The following is a 17,142-nucleotide window of genomic DNA, read 5'->3' as shown; positions in this document are numbered from 1 at the left end:
GGGGTGGCGGCCCGCGGGGAGGGGGAGCCAGAGCCCGTGGGCTCCCGCGGGAGCCTGGCCCCCCGTCACCCCAACAACCTGCCCCACGGGCGCCGAGTGCACAAGAGCCGGGCCAAGGGGCACCGCGCAGGGGATCCGGGCGGCAAGAACCGGCTCAAGGCGCTGCGCGGGGGCGCGGCGGCCGGGGCTCCCGAGCTGCTGTCCAGCGAGAGCGGCAGCCTGCACAACAGCCCGTCCGACAGCCACCCGGGCAGCAGCCGCCACAGCCCCGGCGCCGGCCTCCCGCCCGAGGGCGAGCCCGCGCTCACGCTGTCCGACGGCAGCGACACCAGCGCCGCGCCGCCCCCGGAGGCGGGCCGGCCGGGCCAGCGCCGCAGCGCCAGCCGCGACAACCTCAAGGGCGCGCTGGAGAAGGAGAGCCAGCGCCGCTCCTACCCGCTCAACACGGCCAGCCTGAACGGCGCCCCCAAGGGCGGCAAGTACGAGGACATCACCCTGGCGGGCGCCGAGGCGGCGGGGGGCGGCTGCATGAAGACCGGCCTCTGGAAGAGCGAGACCACCGTCTAGGTGGGCGGGTGGCACTTTAGGGCAGGCTGGCCGTCCGGACTGGTTTTCCTGGCTGCGCGGGCCCCTAAGGACGCCGATCGGTGCACCAGTCGGTGAAGTGCCGAGGGCTGCGCCGGGCTCACTAGCCTCCTCCGTCCTGAAGCTAAGGACAGCGGGCGCCCGCGCGGCTAAGAGGGCCGTGCCTCTGGGGTAGCGACAGGCAATCCCGGGGCCAGCGGCAGGACACACTCTGTCCCAGCCCGGGCCAGTCTGTGCCATCCAGGTTAGGGAAGGTCCTGTCTGGATTGATGAGTACTGGGCGGGCCAGCAAGCCCAGGTGGGCTCTTCCTAAGGTGCCCGCATCTTGCCCACCCGCCTCTCTGGTGGTGTCGGCCCTACCTGGCAAACACAGATGGGGGCTTGGGAACAGTGTTCCCTCACCACCCTCCTCTGAGCCGGCCTGTGCCTAGCTTCTAGGGCCTCTCCCCACCCATTTTTGGCTAAGTGGGGAGGCAGCCTAGATATGCCAGGTGGCCAGGACCCACTGGAGGTGACAAGGTGCTGCTTTTCAGACTATGCAGGAGGCGGAGGCGGGGCCGTGTGAAAGTCAGCCTGGGAGGTCAAGTAGGAGGGCAGGTGCACCATTAGGGAGTGAGGCCACCCCGTGAGTGTACACACACCACCAGCAGGGCTCGGGGTGGCACTTGGGGACAAAGCTGACCCCGCCTGGGGATAATCTGAGGGAGTAGAGAGAGAGCTTAGCTCTGGGGCTGAAGTTTGCCAGGCCTTAAACCTAGTCCTACAAACACTGCCCTGAAGAGGGCTCCTCCACAGGCTGCAAGTGGTGGTGAAGACGTACTTACCCGTCAACCACAAGACATGGGTCTCAGCCTCCCAACACTGGGGACTAAGGAAGATACTTCCCTCCTCCTTGAGGCCACATGGAAGAACCGTTCCAACCATTTGGCCTCTAGCCCCGTATTAGGGAGAAACTTCCAAAACAGCAGAAACATCTTCCTGCCACACAGAAGCCCAGGTCAAATCCCTCAGGGGGTGGGCAGGGTCCCTACAGTTCCCGGGGCCTTCACCTCCACTTTTAAACACCAGCACTATCTCCCCCCACCCCCCAACCTAAAAAGCAACCACCAGCCTTTTACTACAGGACCCAGTGAAAGTGGAGGGAACCTGAAGCCTTGTGAAGAGCATCACGAAAAGGAGGCCTGGCCCAGGTCCCCCCAGTCCCATGTCACCCCAGCCTGATCACCAAGGTGAAAGAAGACATAGGGAGGAAAGGAAGCCCACACTCCGTGGGAGGATCCTGTTATTTATGCTTGCTGCACAGACCATATTAGACAGGAAAAAAAGCTTTGTATTATTCTTCCACATATGCTGGCTGCTGTTTACATACCCTGCCAATGCCTTAGCACTGGAGAGCTTTTTGCAATACGCTGGGGAAAGGGGAGGGAGGGGATAAAAAGTGCCAAAGAAAACATGTTTTTAAAAGCTCGGGTTTTATACAATAGAATGTTTTCTAGCAGATGCCTCTTGTTTTAATATATTAAAATTTTGCAAAGCCCTTTGAGCTATAACCTTAGTCCACCCACGGTCCTTTTGTTATGAGGCAGAAGATCTCATGATACCATACATATTAACCCACCAATACCTAGGACACAGGGCCAAGAGTTGCCCAGTTCCTGCCCTGAGGGCTGGTACCATGGAAATGCCAACTGCTCCTCACCAGTAGCGAGGCCCCATGAGCGCTTTCAGTTTATCCAGTTCAGACCAGGAGCAGAAGAGAGCCCAACATCTAAGAGGAAAGCCACCCCACAGAATGTGAACATATGTAACCTGCGCTCTGGCACTAAAGGATGGGACTCTCTCCAACCCAGGGGTTCCTACAGTCGCTCTCCTTTCTACTCCAGGACCTGGGCTCTGAGCTGCAGAGACAATACCTAAGGGCTTGTACACATTTATTTCTCTGGCCATGACAGGCCTATTATCAAGCTGCTGCCCCACCAAACCCACCAAGTGCATCAGGGGGGGTTAGGATTACTTGTGGCAGCTTGTCCAGCAGCTTGGGCTCTCAGAAAGTCCCGCACTTCCTGAGGGGTCCGCAGATACTGCTCTATTTCACTATCGGAAATGTTCTCATCTCCGGTGACCGTGGAGGCAGGGGGGGCGGGGCAGACCCGCTTTGGGGGCTTCAACATGCAGGGTGGGAGGAGAAGGGCAGGACTAGCTGGCCGCTTCCCCTCAGGTAACTCGGAGGCGCTATTCCCCACTTCCTCTTTTCCCTGTCCTTGCCCCGGTCCCCGTCCCTGCAGCTCCTTCTCCGGGGCCTCCGCCTCTAATGTCCCTTCTCGAAAGGCTTTGCGGATCAAAGTGTGGCGGTGCTGCAGCAGGTCACTGATGTGCTTCACCACAGACCGTTTGTCCAGTTTCAGTACCTGCAGCCAGGCCAGCTGCTCAGCCATCCGCAGCAGCACAGCCAGCAGCTCCTGCAGCCGGGAGGAAGCGGGGTAGGGCAGGTCCACATTTGCCCATTTACAAAATTGGGCCAGGGAACATGTCAGACGAGCTGAGGGCTGCAGCGACTGCCAAGCCAGGAAAGCAGCAGCAGTGATGACAGGCAAGGGATGCCGCCCGGTCACCAGCCACGTCTCATCCGCCAGCTCCACCAACTGCAGTGTTCGCGACAGCATCTTCTCTTTGTCTTCCATGTATTTGGCTGGCAGCGATGGGGAGGCTTGGAAAAGTTTGAAGCTGAAATAAAAAAAAATGAGGGTCTTGACTCAATGCCTATGGGGAAGAGCAGTCTGGCTCAGGATGGGCAAGCTCTTCTCGCCTCTTGGGAACACTCAAGCTTGCTGGCAGCAAGTTTCATACAGGGACTGAGAGAAGATCGGGTGAGTTTTCTGCTTGCGAGGTGAAGGGCAGGAGAATGCAGAAGGGAGCTAGCGTGTGTTGAGCAACCCCCGTCAGCCATTATTCTGAGTGCTTTACAAGTGTTCTTTTACCTTCTCTACACCTTGTTATGTGCATTTATAGTTGCAAAACTTGCCCCCAGTATTCAGCTAGAAAGTAACCAAGCTGACACTGATAACCTTTGCTTTCTACTCTATTTCTCAGGAGAGAAATTAACACAGCTACTTTAAAAAAAAAAAAATTAGCTTCTATCTACAGCTCTGTTGTCTCCTAATAATCCTTCAGCTCCATTCCCAATTGACCCACACAGGCCACACAGGTGAGTGGTGAAACTCAGGAGCCCTGTGCCAAGGCTAATACCTACCTTCTTACATCAGTAGGTTACTGTGAGGGCAAAAAGACTTGAAATTATAGCATTCTAGAAATGTAAAATGGGATTAGGACAGGCACAGGAGAGGGAGAACAGATTTTCTCCCACATCTTTTTAGATGGGCTTTGGTCAGAAGGAGACAGCCAAAGGTAAAAGGATTCAGGTCTAAGGACCCATCCCATCCCATCCCCACAACTCCCACTAGGCAGGTACCTGCTACAGTAGGTCTTCACCAGGTCTGCCAAGCACAGAGATGGCACATCCAGCCCCAGGAGCTTCACTATCTGCATGTAGGTGCCAGAAAACATATCCAAATCTGCGTACAACAGGGTGCAGATGGTCCCCATGGTCAGGGGCCAGTTATGCTGCCTACAGGTGATTAAGACACAGCACCCAACCAACACCTCCTTCTTTTGCAGCCTGGCAGCACGGATGCCAGGGTGCTGGTATGCCTTTTGGTAGTAGGCAACTGCTGTGTCCTCAAATGTTGATGGCAACTGCAGAACTCGACAGAGATCTCTCACTCGGCGGAGACCTAGGAAAACCCACAAGAGTTAGAGAGGTCAAAGGAGCTACTGTGTAGCGCCGAGCAATTTCTGCTAAACTTGCCTCTGATACAAGATGCACTACTATAGCCCTGGATGGTGTCACTCAGTTGGTTGAAACATCATCCTGTAAACCGCAAGGTTATGGGTTCGATTCCCAACCAGGGCACATGCAGAGGCAACCGATCAATCTTTCTCTCTCTCTTGCTTTCCTTCCCTTCTCTCTCTCTCTCTCTCTCTCTCTCTCTCACACACACCACACACACACACACACACACACACACACATACTCACATACACACAGTAGTATCTTTTTACGATGACAGGAGCAACATCTGGTAAAGTTTCCTAAGGCACAAAGAAATTCGTGGAAAGAAGTCACATTTTAGCCCACCATTTTTTGGAGGCTGGTTTGATTCAGGGCCAAGCCAAAGTTTGATCTGGACTCCTTGCATCGACCTCAAACATATCCCTGAGCAAATCCCAAACTTACACGGATTTGCTACCTCTCCTAGAACCACCCCCATCCTTTGTTGCGAATCACCATTTCCTTCTACTCTGCCTTACATGATAAGAGTTGAAATCAGGAAAAGCAAGCACATGGGCTGGACCATCAGGAGAATTTTCTTGAAAGCCACTGTGTCACACAAGGTCTGTCCTCACCTCGCTGCTGACTGCGAGTAACTTGTTCATTTTCCCCTGTGCTCCGGGAATACGCTACTTCTGTGAAAAACAAAACAAAACAGCGTTAGCCTTTATTCACCAGACCCCTGCCCTCCTCCCACACAGAGCCAGGGAGCAGAATGCCAATCACTAGGCATCTGCTGCCTGTCTCACAGAAGGTGCCCATCTGTGCATATTAAAGGCCCATCTGGTTTCCTATGCCCACAGGTCTATCACATACACAGAGACTGAGGAAGATCAGGGCTACACTAAGGCAGTTCCAAGTGTTGGGACATTTCAGTACCCGTCCCACCCTCCCATACATCCAATCCAGACCCTTTCCTGGCTGCAGATTTTGAGGGCTGCCCTGCTCAGGAACTTGGAAAGCAAAGGAAGAAAAAGACGTTTTCCCAGTTAGTACTAAAAACTACTTCAGGGTAATGATATGTGCTGTATTCGTAGAGATGACCCACAATATTCCCGCCACGACCAGCCCGGGTAAAGTGAGCAGAACCTTGTTTCTCTTTGTTTCATTTACTGAACGTTTATGCCTGTCCGATACTGTCCTAGATGCTAGAAAAACACAGTGAAAGGCAGTCCCTAACCTTTCGCAGCTCAGTCCTACACTACAGGTCGTTTTCTCTCGTACTTAAAGGCGTGCGAGAAAAAGAGTGGACGGGAGCTACGAGGAATCGGGTGTCAGTCCTTCCACCGCCCCGGGCTGCACCCACACCTCGAGATGGCAAGGAGGGCACGGGTACCTCGGAGGTTGCCCTCGTCGCTGAAGGTGGTGGTGAGCACGCCCTCGGTGACCACACAGCCGCAGTCCGAGCACACCAGCTGGCTCTGCGAATAGTGCGCGTCTTCCACCAGCTCAGTGGAGCCGCAGTCGGGGCAGCGGCCTCCGCCCGGCATCTCACAACCTGCCCAGCTCCGCGGAAGCTTTCGGATCCCCAACAGCATCCACCGTGCGGAAGCGGCAACTAACAGGGGAACTTCCTAAGGAATGCACCTTCCTCTTCCGGTCAGCGCGGCAGCATTAACAGTTCTCTTGGCTCTGCGACTGCACGCCACTTCCGGTCCGTTCCTTTGCGGAGTCGGGTGGAAACGTAAGCAAGGAGAGAAGGTTCCTGGTGTGGACTGGGTCGTTGGGTTCCCAGCTATCAGCAGTTGGTTTGAGGCAAGTCAGACAGGGCTTGAATTTGGGTGAACGTTCTGCCTACAAGAACATACATAACAAACGAGAAATTGTTGCTATCCTCAAACAAGTCTCCTTTCTAAAGTGCCAGGGGAATCTTGGATTCTCCATTTCTCTCTCTCTCTCTCTCTCTCTCTCTCTCTCTCTCTCTCTCTCTTTCTCTCTCTTTAAATCCTCACCTGAAGATTTTTAGAGAGCGTAAAGAGGGAAGGAACGTGACAAACATCAATGTGAGAGAAACACATCGATTGGTTGCCTCCTGCATGCACCCTGACCAGGGCATGGGCCAGGGAGGAGCCTGCAACCCAACCAAGGTATGTGCCCGTGACCAGAATTGAACCTGGGACCCTTCAGTCCACAGGATGACACTCTATCCAGTGAGCCAAACCGGGTTCCATTTCTCTTTGGTAACAAATGTTGATTTTGGCCGTAGAACAAAGTGCCTAAAAGGGAGAGTAGTGTAGTGAGAGAGTAGGAAATTGTGTTCTGTGTTCTAGAGTGGCTTTCCGAAGCAAGTTGTTGTTCCTCTTTTCAGTCTGTTTGTGTCAACTGTAGAATGAGGGAGTAGAATTAAAATCCAGAGTGGCAAGGCAAGGCTAGGCAAGGAATGTCTCAGGGAGTTGGAGTGAAAGAATATGGAGAAATGTGGACTTTGACAAATTGAAGAGTTCAAGAAAATTCAGATGTTTTTAAAAGTTTGAGCTAAGTTTGAGCTTTAAGTGTGGCCAGTGTTGCTCAGTGGTTCGAGGTCCTATGCACCGAAGGGTCACTGGTTCCATTCCCAGTCAGGGCCGTCAGGACACATGCCAGGTTATGGGTTTGATTCCAGTCAGGACACATGTAGGAGGCAACCAATTAATGTTTGTTTGTTTTTCTTTCTCTCTCCCTCTCATTTCCTCTCTCTCTGGAATCAATGAGGGAAAGGAGGAAGGAACATACCTCAAGTAAGGGTTTGTGGTGTTTTTTTTAAAGCTTGAGCTTTAAGATTCTTCAAGATTCTGGCTCCGAAATTCTTAGCTTGGTATAGTATAGATCAGCGAATTCCAACCTTTTTTTTATCTCGTGGCACACAAAGTAATTACTAAAATTCTGCAGCACACCCAAAAGTAGATTGTAATTTTTGCCAATCTGACAAAAAAATGTAATTTTGATTCTTTCACACTGGAAAGCTATTGTGTTGGCTGTTGTCATTTTTTAATTTGACAATCTAAGGGCAAAGAAGTCAGTGCCCCTCACTAAATAGTCAGGTATTGCTCACAACTAGCACACTGGTTGAAAAATTGCTGGTATAGATCAAAGAATCTTGAACAAAATTTTCTTATAATAAATATTAATTGCACTCTAAGAATGACTATTTTAATGCTTGGAAGTTTTAGTGCCGGGAGCCGGTCCATCCTTGCTGTTTCAAGGGACCTGGCATATATGGCATACGGTTCTTAATATGTTTGCTCACCTTCTTGGCACTGTGTTTTAACCAAGGTCACCTCTCCGAGAAAGGTTGAATCCCCAGGTAGGGATTTTCCCCTGAAGTTAGGGAGGGAATAAAACCCCTCAACTAAGTGCCAGGCGGGTAATTAATCACTTTAACTATGAACAGTCATGCTTAAGCTACATAATCTTTACTCCCTGGAATGGAGATAAGAAACGCCCTAACCTTTGTAATAGAGATTGACAGGATTGAATCAACTGGTATAAATACAGATGTAACAAGACAGCAAGACACAGAACTTAGAACACAGAACTTAGAAGAGAGCCAAGAAGACAGAACCTACACAGAACCTACAGACAGAAGAACTTCGCTGGAGAGAACATGGCAAAAGATCCTGGACTGAACCTGACTACAGAAATTGGCAAGAGAACCTGACTAGAACCTGGTGACCGAACCTGGCTGGAGATCTCAGACAGAACCTGGCTGGAGAACCTAGCGAGGGAACATGGCTACAGAACCTGACTGGAGATCCTAACCAGAACTTCGCTGGAGATCCAGACCAGAACTTGGCTGGAGATCCTGGCTAGAGATCCTGGATAGGCTGCTGATCAACTGAACGCTATCTCTGTGTCATTCCTTCTTCGCCGACTCCATCTACACCTTTGGGGACCCCTGGACCTGCTGGGGTTGGACCCCGGCATTTTAGAACCGGTTGTGTCTGAAAAATAAGAAAGTTGAATCAAATGACAAGTACAGCCAGGGCCTGTCCTAATGACTCCAAAAAAGTAGATGGGAGTCACCATAACAAGTGTGGAGTATTTCTTTTTCTCAGGCTAACAATGGAGAGTTTCAGGGAGGCCTCTGGCAATAGTACATTTGAGAAGCTGTTGTGGCCTCAATTTCAACCTTGCAGAATGAACTCATCCCTTCCCACTGAGAACAGAAATCACTGAATGGCTCCTGTGCAGAATGAATTAAAAGGTAAGGGTGTCTTGTCAGCCCCTTAACAAATAAGGGATACTCCCTTGAAGAATGAGATACAGATTACTGCAGCCTTCTTTAGAAGATTAATAAATTATGCATCCTAGAGCTGAAATTTTTCCAAAGAAAAATGGTGCCTCTTAGTCTGAAGAGTCAAATCTACACAATGACATGTATCCAGTGAGTCCTCATACAGAGTATTTGAGCCTCAAGAATGAGATTTCATCAGACAGAACTATAGGTTCTTTTGAAAAAAGCTATAATCAATGTCAGATATATAGAGCTTCCTCTATGCCCAATGAAACTGTGAGTTCCCTGGACTGCAATACAGAGCAAAGGTATATTTGACAAAAAATATTGCATGTTGTCTATAATCCAAGCATTAGCCTTGGGCATTCCAAATCCATCCCCTCTCCTAGACTTCCCCACTAGTGTGATGTATGTAATGAGGATTTATTTCTGGTTGTCCAGCAGATAGATATTGAGACACACTTGCATGCTCATGTGCACACACACATCTCAGAATTTCTGAATTAGTTTTAGACAGCACAGTCGACATTCTTACTGAGGAGGGAAACATGTCCCTAAAAATAACATAATTGGCATTGAGAGTAGCTCTTTACATTATCATACAAGACCAGCATAAGACTCCTCTCAACCCTAATTTTGTGGAGATCTTGAATATAACTGCATTTTTTAGGAGTGGGGTTTTATTACAATCATGTACCCATGACAGAAGTTTTAAAATTCTACTTTCCCCACATGACACATAGTAAAGTGGAAAGAGCTGTTTTATGATCCTCCAACCAGCAACTGTAAGGGGTGGAGGGGTGATTCTCTTTCCAGTCACAAGTGTGTGAGAGCATAGAAGAGCCTGGGCCTCACACACTAACAAGCTGGGAGGTGGGCGGGACCAGGCCAGAAGATGGCGCACTCTACTAAGACGTATAAGTCTGGGATTCTGCACTTTCCCAAGAAGAAATCGATTTATTTAAGAAATGTATTTGCCTTCCTCCGGGAAATCAGGACAGATACGTCGCCCTTGGTGCCCTTCCCACGGCTACTAATACGCCTAAGAGTTACCATCATTCAATGAGAGTAATTGTCTATTTAACAGATGTTCCTCAAACCCTTCTCCCCCACCCCCCATCTGTGAAACTGGAGCCATGTTTCTTATCTCTGAATCACCAGTGCTCACATGGTACCTGACACACAGGCTCTTAGAATGATGAATGCCCGGAACGGGCTGGACTTGAGCAGGAAGCTACTGTGGAGGGGAGGCTGTTGGAAAGGCCAACCCCGCCACAGTTCAGGTGGGAAATACTGACCTTTGGCCAGAGCTCTTCCTAGAGAGGAGACCAAAGAGGAAGGCACTGATGGTGTGGGACCCGGAGAAAGCTCTCCACCAGTCCTCCCTCGGTGAGAGGTGTGCATTCCACATTCTAGTTAGTTGTTTACCTGTCGGACTTTCCTTTTGGTTGCAAGTCTCTGAGGAAATGATCTGGCTTTTTCATCCCTGTGCCCTGGGAACACCTCCTAGAGCGAGGACTGGCACTCAGTTAAGAGCTGTTCAACTTCTGTCAGGAGCCACACACGGACTTTCTCAGAGGCAGGATCGTTCCAATCCAGAGCAAGTAACCAGGGGGGTTGGGCAGCCTCACCCCCGGGCTCCTCCCAGCTCAGTTGACTGAAATGTTACTCTATACCAGTTTCACTCTGAGCCCTGAGGATGCTCGCTTCTCTCTCCCACTAAGCCTGGCAGTGGCTCAGGCCTGCGATCCTTTCTTTCCCTTTCCACCACCTCGGCTCTGCAGTGGACAGTCACTCTTCTCCAGCACTCACAGGGGACAGCCACAGCACACAGCGTGGCCAGGATTTCCTAGATCCTGGTGCCAAATAACTTTCCTCACTCATATTCACTTTTCCCTTTTGCATTATTTATTCTGTGACTCCAACACACTTCCCTCTCCTGGGATGAAGATTAACGTTTTCAATTTCTCAAACTCCTAAGAACACAGGCATCTGATAACTCTAAGGAGGTGGACACCGGCCCACATCGCTGCACAGACTGAGAGCACGGACATCAGTCACCTTACCTGGAACTGCCCTCCTCAAGGAGCCTGCCTGTGGCCTCATCTGGCCTCATCTATACGGTCTCCATTATCTCTGCCTGCTCCAACCCTCCAGGATTCCACGTGAATCTGAACATTATCTCCTTGGCTCCCCGGTGATCCTAGACTAGGGGTCAGGAAACTTTTTCTATAAAGGGCCAACTAGCAAATATTTAGGTTTGGCAGACGATAAAGTCTCTGTTGCAAGAACTCTAGGCTGTTGTTGTAACGTGGAAATGGTCATAGACGAGGACGTAAACAAATGAGCATGACTGTATGCCAATAAAACTGTGGACACTGAAATTTGAATTCCTTGTAATTTTCATGTAGCTTCATTTTAATTTTTTATAATCATCTAAAAAATATAAAAATAACCAGTATTCAGCCTCGTGCTGTTGACTGTGGTTATGATTCTGAGTATTAGATCTCTAGTTATTATTTAAGTTGAGGGGAAAAAAAAGTAAAAATCATTCTTGGCCTGATGGCTGTACAAAAACAGGAAACAGGCCATATTTGCTGCCCCTTGTCCCACACCTCCAGGTCAGACACATGCGTCCCAGTTCTTTCTGAACTACTCGCTGTCTGACCCTTGGCAAACTAAAGTCCTGGTGCCTCTCGAGGACTCATCTGCATAATGGAGATCTTATCTTCCTTGATGAGAATTAGAAACAGCAGCGTCAGTGCCTGGGGAACAGTAGGAACTCAGTACACGGGCCTTCCTTTTGCAGTCAAGTTTCAGCCTGAAGTGAGCATTTGATATGCAAGGACAGAAGCAGCTTTCTCTCCCTCTGTGAGAGCCTATCACTGTCACCAAGGTGCCTATTTCCAGGGCTCAGGATACACGTGTCCGTGTGAAATAGCTGAATGTAAAAAGGCTAAGTGAGGACATTCTCCCTCAGGAGACTTTGTGGCTTTGGGATATGCTGGACCCACAGGGCTCAAGGAAGCCAATTTTGAACGTGGAGTGACAGCTCCTGTCCTCCCAGCAGGGGGAAGACTGTGGATTGCAAAAGATGTTAACTGATGAGAAGCCTCAGGCATGGGATCCATTTGCTTAGAGACTAGGTTCCAGGGCTAAGGGAGCCCATGCTGCTGACGCCTTGGCTAAGGTTCAAGAGTGGTAACAACACCCTGTAAGTGACAGTTTTCCATGAGGGCGGGGGACAGGATGCCCACCACCACCACCACCCTCCCACCCGCCTCCCCAGCAAATCCTCATTCTGGTTCACAGGGGGCTGTGATGATGAGCTGAGCAGGAAGTGATGCAGAAGTGACCTACATCATCTTTGCAGTTGCTGCAGATCTTCTGTGGTGAGGGTGGTTAGCTGGACCTATTCTCCCCCGAATCACTATCGGTCCCTGTTGCAGATTATCTAAAGGCATGCAGAAATGTTCTGAGCAGTCTGTACTGTGTTCTCATTGTGAACGAAAGGGGCCACATGCTGACCTGACAAGCTCAGGGGAGACCTGCATGCAGTCTTGCAAACTCAGAGACCTAAAGTAACCACAAAGGATGGTCTGAAATTAAACTTTAACTAAAAGCAGTTATGGTGGGCAATTCCGTCCTAGGCCAGTATCTACACTGACAAGGTCAACCTTTACCTTAACTGAGCCTGTCTGTCTTTTTGCATCTATAACATACCCTTGAAATGTCTGGGTAACTTGTAACTTCCCTTTTTCTGGAGCCCCTGGGGCACAACCAAATATGTTGGGCGCCAGGATAACCACAAATTCCTGCATTATCATGTTAATTGTTCCTGCACCCACCTAAGTATGTGTCCATCATTTACTTTTTCTCCAATCCCAGGGGTTTCCCTGCTTCGCTTTATCCCTCCTCCTTAATCTATCACCAATGAATTTCATGTAACCCACCTATGTCCCTCCTTTGATTGCAGTGTATAAATAAAAATGTGACCCCACCATTCTCCGGAGCATTATCTCAATTCGTTGAAGTTCTGCTTCCGGGCATATGTCGACAGTTTGGCTCAAATAAACTCACAAGAATTCTTTACAGGTTTCAAAGTTTTTACGTTAACATTACCTTCATTTAAAAATGTACCTATTTGTATGAGGGGAAAATGCTGCAACAACAAATCAAAATAACAGTGTTACCTCTTGGGAGGTAATTTAGGATTTCTCTCTCCCCCCTCCAACCCCCCAAGAATGAGCATGTATAGCATTAGAGAAATCTACAGACCAAGTGGGTGGCTAGGGGTGGATGTGCTTAGTGATCAGTGGGAACTCAGTAAATGGGCCTTCCCTTCGCAGTCAAGGTTTAGCCTGAAGTGAGCTCTTGATATGCAAGGACAGAAGCAGCCTTCTCTCCCTCTGTGAGAGCCTGTGGTCCCTGCAGCAGGCCAAGATGTGGGGTGTGTCATAGAGAAGGGATCAGAGGTGTCCCATTCTCTGGAGTAGAAAGGGCATTGGGACTCCTGGGCCCCAGGCAAGGTAGCTGCAGTAGGAATCCAGGTGAGAGATTCTCAGAGGGTGAGAAACACTGGTCATCCCCAAGGGAAGTTGGCCAGGAAGACAAGAAATTTTTATTGTGCCCCTACTAAACTACAGACACAAAATCTTTAACAGGTAGTACCATTTTATTTAGTGTTGTAGGACATTTTAGGTTACTTCTTACAAACAAAATCAGAAGATTCAAAATTCCCAAAGTAACAAAGCAGGAAATAACTCTATAATCCAAAAACACTGGACGATCCTTCAAGAGTCGGAGGGAGGAAGAGGTCAGGTTTGTAGCTCACATAACAGATACCGAGAAACCGCAGGGTTGAGGTTGGCATGGATACTAGGAGATTATGTTCTCCACCTAAGACAATTAATCTTTCAGCCTTGAGCGATTATTTATTTGTAGTTCTAAAAAAAGAAAAAAGAGTCAACTGGGAGAGGGACCCAGTGAGGAAAGATCCTGCACAATTTAACATTAAATAGCCTCTGGCCTTCAATACAGTATGTGGCTGAGTGTCATGGACCTTCCTCCCTTGATGCCCTTTTGAGCTCCCGCTGTTAGCAAAGCTGGAACCACACACATGTATCGCATTGGTTCATGCATATGTGCACACACCCTTCCACTCGGGTCAACAGCTGTTCCACATGGCAAAGGGCACACTTTCTTGCTTCTCCAGTCTGCTACCCTGATGAGGTTAACACGCAGGGATAAAAGGGAAGGGCAGGACACCTGTCAAAGTCCAAGGAATGAGATGATATGAAACAACCAAGCAAAGAGTTGACATCTTATTCATGGAGTTGACCTCCAGCTGAAATTCATTGCAAGGTGTTTGCTTTTAATCAGATGCTTCCCTAAAGTACTGACTGTTCTTTCCGGAGGCAACTAGGCAAGGCCAAGAAGGCAGCTGCCCCTGCTGCTCCAGAGTACAGCCTCCTCCCGGGGCCTGTCAGGTAGGGTAGCATTCACAGCAGCTAGAGGCAGGTCCCAGTCCTGTAGAGATGGGCACAGGCCTTCAGACATGTGCCAGGTATCGGAGTCCAGCGCTCCAACTCACCACTGCCCTGCTATGGCTCAGAGCAGGTTAAAGCTTTTCTTAGATAAATTCTCCCTCCAAGTAGAGTCCTCAAGGACAGTCATTAAAGAGTGACCTTCAGGCTATCTACTTTGGAGAGGGACAGGAATGCTAACAATTGAATTTTTCCCCCAGCAGTGGTAGAAACCAGACACCCTTGAAGTAAATTGTCCTTCATTCTCCAGAGTTCCCAAGTGGCATATCAGAGCACAGGAATTCACTCCTCCACCCAGTGCCCCTCTCAAACACCGACCAAGATACATACCAAGGTCCTTGCAGCAACCTCCAAACCAACCCCTCCTGAACAGTGCAGGTCTCCACACCAGCCCTTCAGAAGAGAAACCATTCAGAACTCACCTGCCCCCCGAGGCACTTGGGTTATCACAGTCAAAACACATTTATATCAAGTAAAAAACATGTCGTGGAACAAATATATACATGTACATTTTCAGAGTTAAGTGGATATACAGTTCTCTTTGTAGGTATGTACATAAATGTCATAGCACTACAAAAATACAAGGCATCTGAGAAGTTTACAGTGGTCCCCAGTACTGTAGGAGAGTATTAAATACAATAGCTATAGGTAGTTAAAAACTAATCAGATAAATCAAGTTACAGTATCATCCTTCAGATTAAAGTGCTCCAATATAACTAAGGTTGCAGCAGACATGATTCCGAAAGGAATTCTGCTGCCAGCAATCTTGCCTCTTAACCTCAATATAACAAGAACATGCGAAGAAGAGATTCCCAATTTAATACCGGCTAGAACTGCCATCCCTGCCCACCCCACTGGCCGGTGATACTCCTCCCCCAGGAGAGAGATCAAGATTGGTGAGATTCCGTCACAACCAGGAGGAAAATATGAGTAATACGAAACATTCTAATTGCAGTATTAGGTTACTAACAGTGATATTACCGGAAGAATTTGAACTGATACTATTCATTAAGATTAAGAGCCCTAGCTGGTTTGGCTCAGTGGCTAGAGCAACAGCCTGAAGACTGAAGGGTCCCAGGTTCGATTCCAGTCAAGGGCACGTACCTCAGTTGCAGGTTTCCCTGCCCTGGTCGGGGTGTGTGCAGGAGGCAACCAATCCATGTATCTCTCTCACATCGATGTTTCTCTTCTCTCTCTCTCTCTCTCTCTCTCTCTCTCTCTCTCTCTCTCTCTCTCTCTCTCCTCCCCTTCCCCTTTTCCCTCTCTCTCTCCCACCCCCTTCCACTCTCGGTCTAAAAAAAAAAAATCAATGGAAAAATATCCTCAGGTGAGGATTAACAACAACAACAGAAAAAGATTAATAATACCAGCCAAGTGTCCTAATGTTTAAAAATATGTGTGTTAATCTAGTTTTAAAAATAAGCAACTCCAAAATAAGTATCATTTTCTTGCTCTTTACCATTTTATAACAACGGGGCAAATGCCAGGAAGAATGGCCAGGGAAAGCAGGGAGCTGAGGCACAGGAGGAAAGGCCACAGGAATCCTACTAAAACCATCCCATACCTGGAGGAACTGTTTTAGGAAGCCTGGGTCACCCACTCCCTTACAAGGCCCTGACTAGGCCAATCCAGCCAGCAGGAACCCTGCTATTATGGGAGGAGGGACTTGCACCAGCTCCCCCTGAGTGAGTGCCAAGTGACTCTCCCAGTCCCCTGTTCTACTTCTCAAGAGCACATTTTAAGGCTAGAGAGTAACGGAAGTGTGTTAAAAAAAAGGCAACTTGTTACAAATCCGAAAGGCACACTCAGGGGTTTCCCTAAGCTCCTCTGCTCTGGTCAAAGCGGACCACGTCTAAGAAGCGCAGGAGGTTGATGTGGTATCAAAATTTAACCTCTGCAGCCGAACAGACACACCTGAGCTACTCAAAAGCCAAGAAAGTATGTGTAACGCAGCACCTTCTCATTTCACCCCAAGCGTTAATGGCTGGGGGATACGTATTTTAGAATCTCAGTATCAAAGAAAGGAAACCCCGGTGTTAAAATACATTAATACCCCTGGAGCCACTTGACTCTCTGGGCCAGGATCAGATCTTATGACCATGTTTTTCAAGGCATAAAATATTCACAACATAAGGCACAGTGGCATTTAAAAATAAAACCCTGGGAACGTACAGTAAAGGACTCATTGTAATAAGTAACCTGGCTTCAACTGGCAGAACTGACTCTTGCCAGATAACATGCAAGGGAGATAGGTGGCGACTTGGAGCCTTAGGCACATGGAGTCCTTGACCTCAGGAGAAGTGGAAAGAAACTCACAAAAAAGTCTCAGTGTCAGAGGCTGGCCATTCACATCTTCCCTGCCTTCTTGCCGACCTGAGCCGGAACGCGGAGGATGTTGGGGGTTTCTTCCATGACCCTGACGAGCAGGTTGTCGATGTAGTCCTCCAGCTCGCGAACCTGGAACTCCTTCTTGTTTATTGTTTCCTTCTGTTTGAGGACCAGCTGGATCAGCTCATCATGGGTGAGCTGTGCATAAGCAAAAGCAGGGTCCGAGGGAGTGTATTTCTTCGGAGAGGAAAGAAGAGGGGGAAAAACGTAAAGTCAGCAAAGAAGTCTAAATAGCTAAAGGAAATACAAAAGAGGGGTTCAATGACCGTAACCAGCGGTACAATGTGCTCTAGGACCTGGACAAACAGGAAACACTGCTATGCAGGTGATTGGACACACTTCAAAGATGGAGTGACATCTGAACCAGACCTTGGAGATGAATTATCATTAACTTCCTCCCCCAAATGACAGGATTTTGTTTTTAATTATAAAAGGAATATCTGCTCATCATGGAGTGGGGGGGAAAATATTACCTATAACTCCAACGCATAACGTTTGGGTCTCTTTCTTATTTTTCTTTC

At 48.9% G+C, this 17,142-nt stretch overlaps 3 protein-coding genes across 6 annotated transcripts in view; 1 reads left to right on the top strand and 2 right to left on the bottom strand.

Annotated features, from left to right (window-relative positions):
- Nucleotides 1-2,135, top strand: part of ADGRA2 (adhesion G protein-coupled receptor A2) — a 35,200-nt gene extending 33,065 nt beyond the window's left edge. The window contains 1 exon segment of the mRNA XM_059685393.1: nucleotides 1-2,135. Within this exon segment, the coding sequence (XP_059541376.1) occupies nucleotides 1-567 (567 nt within the window). The 3' untranslated portion in view covers nucleotides 568-2,135.
- BRF2 (BRF2 RNA polymerase III transcription initiation factor subunit) lies at nucleotides 1,394-6,012 on the bottom strand. Its single transcript, XM_059685402.1, has 4 exons — nucleotides 5,811-6,012; nucleotides 5,050-5,109; nucleotides 4,055-4,376; nucleotides 1,394-3,309 (listed from the first exon to the last, which is right to left on the bottom strand). Exons 1-4 carry the CDS (start codon nucleotides 6,010-6,012, stop codon nucleotides 2,580-2,582), a joined length of 1,314 nt encoding a protein of 437 aa, XP_059541385.1. The 3' UTR covers nucleotides 1,394-2,579.
- A 117-nt stretch (nucleotides 6,013-6,129) lies between these two features.
- The window catches only part of RAB11FIP1 (RAB11 family interacting protein 1), a 38,340-nt gene continuing 27,327 nt past the window's right edge, over nucleotides 6,130-17,142 (bottom strand). For 2 of the 4 annotated variants that reach the window (XM_059685389.1, XM_059685392.1), the window contains one exon: nucleotides 13,344-16,798. In XM_059685389.1, the coding sequence (XP_059541372.1) occupies nucleotides 16,580-16,798 (219 nt within the window). In that variant the 3' untranslated portion in view covers nucleotides 13,344-16,579. Of the gene's footprint in view, nucleotides 6,269-13,343; nucleotides 16,799-17,142 lie in introns of those variants that run through there. The other 2 variants (XM_059685391.1, XM_059685390.1) reach the window with 2 other exon arrangements.

This window comes from Myotis daubentonii, chromosome 2, assembly GCF_963259705.1.
Source record: "Myotis daubentonii chromosome 2, mMyoDau2.1, whole genome shotgun sequence".
Lineage (NCBI taxonomy): Eukaryota > Metazoa > Chordata > Mammalia > Chiroptera > Vespertilionidae > Myotis > Myotis daubentonii.
Note: the sequence above shows the minus strand (reverse complement) of the source record. Positions and strands in the feature narration are given on the sequence as shown.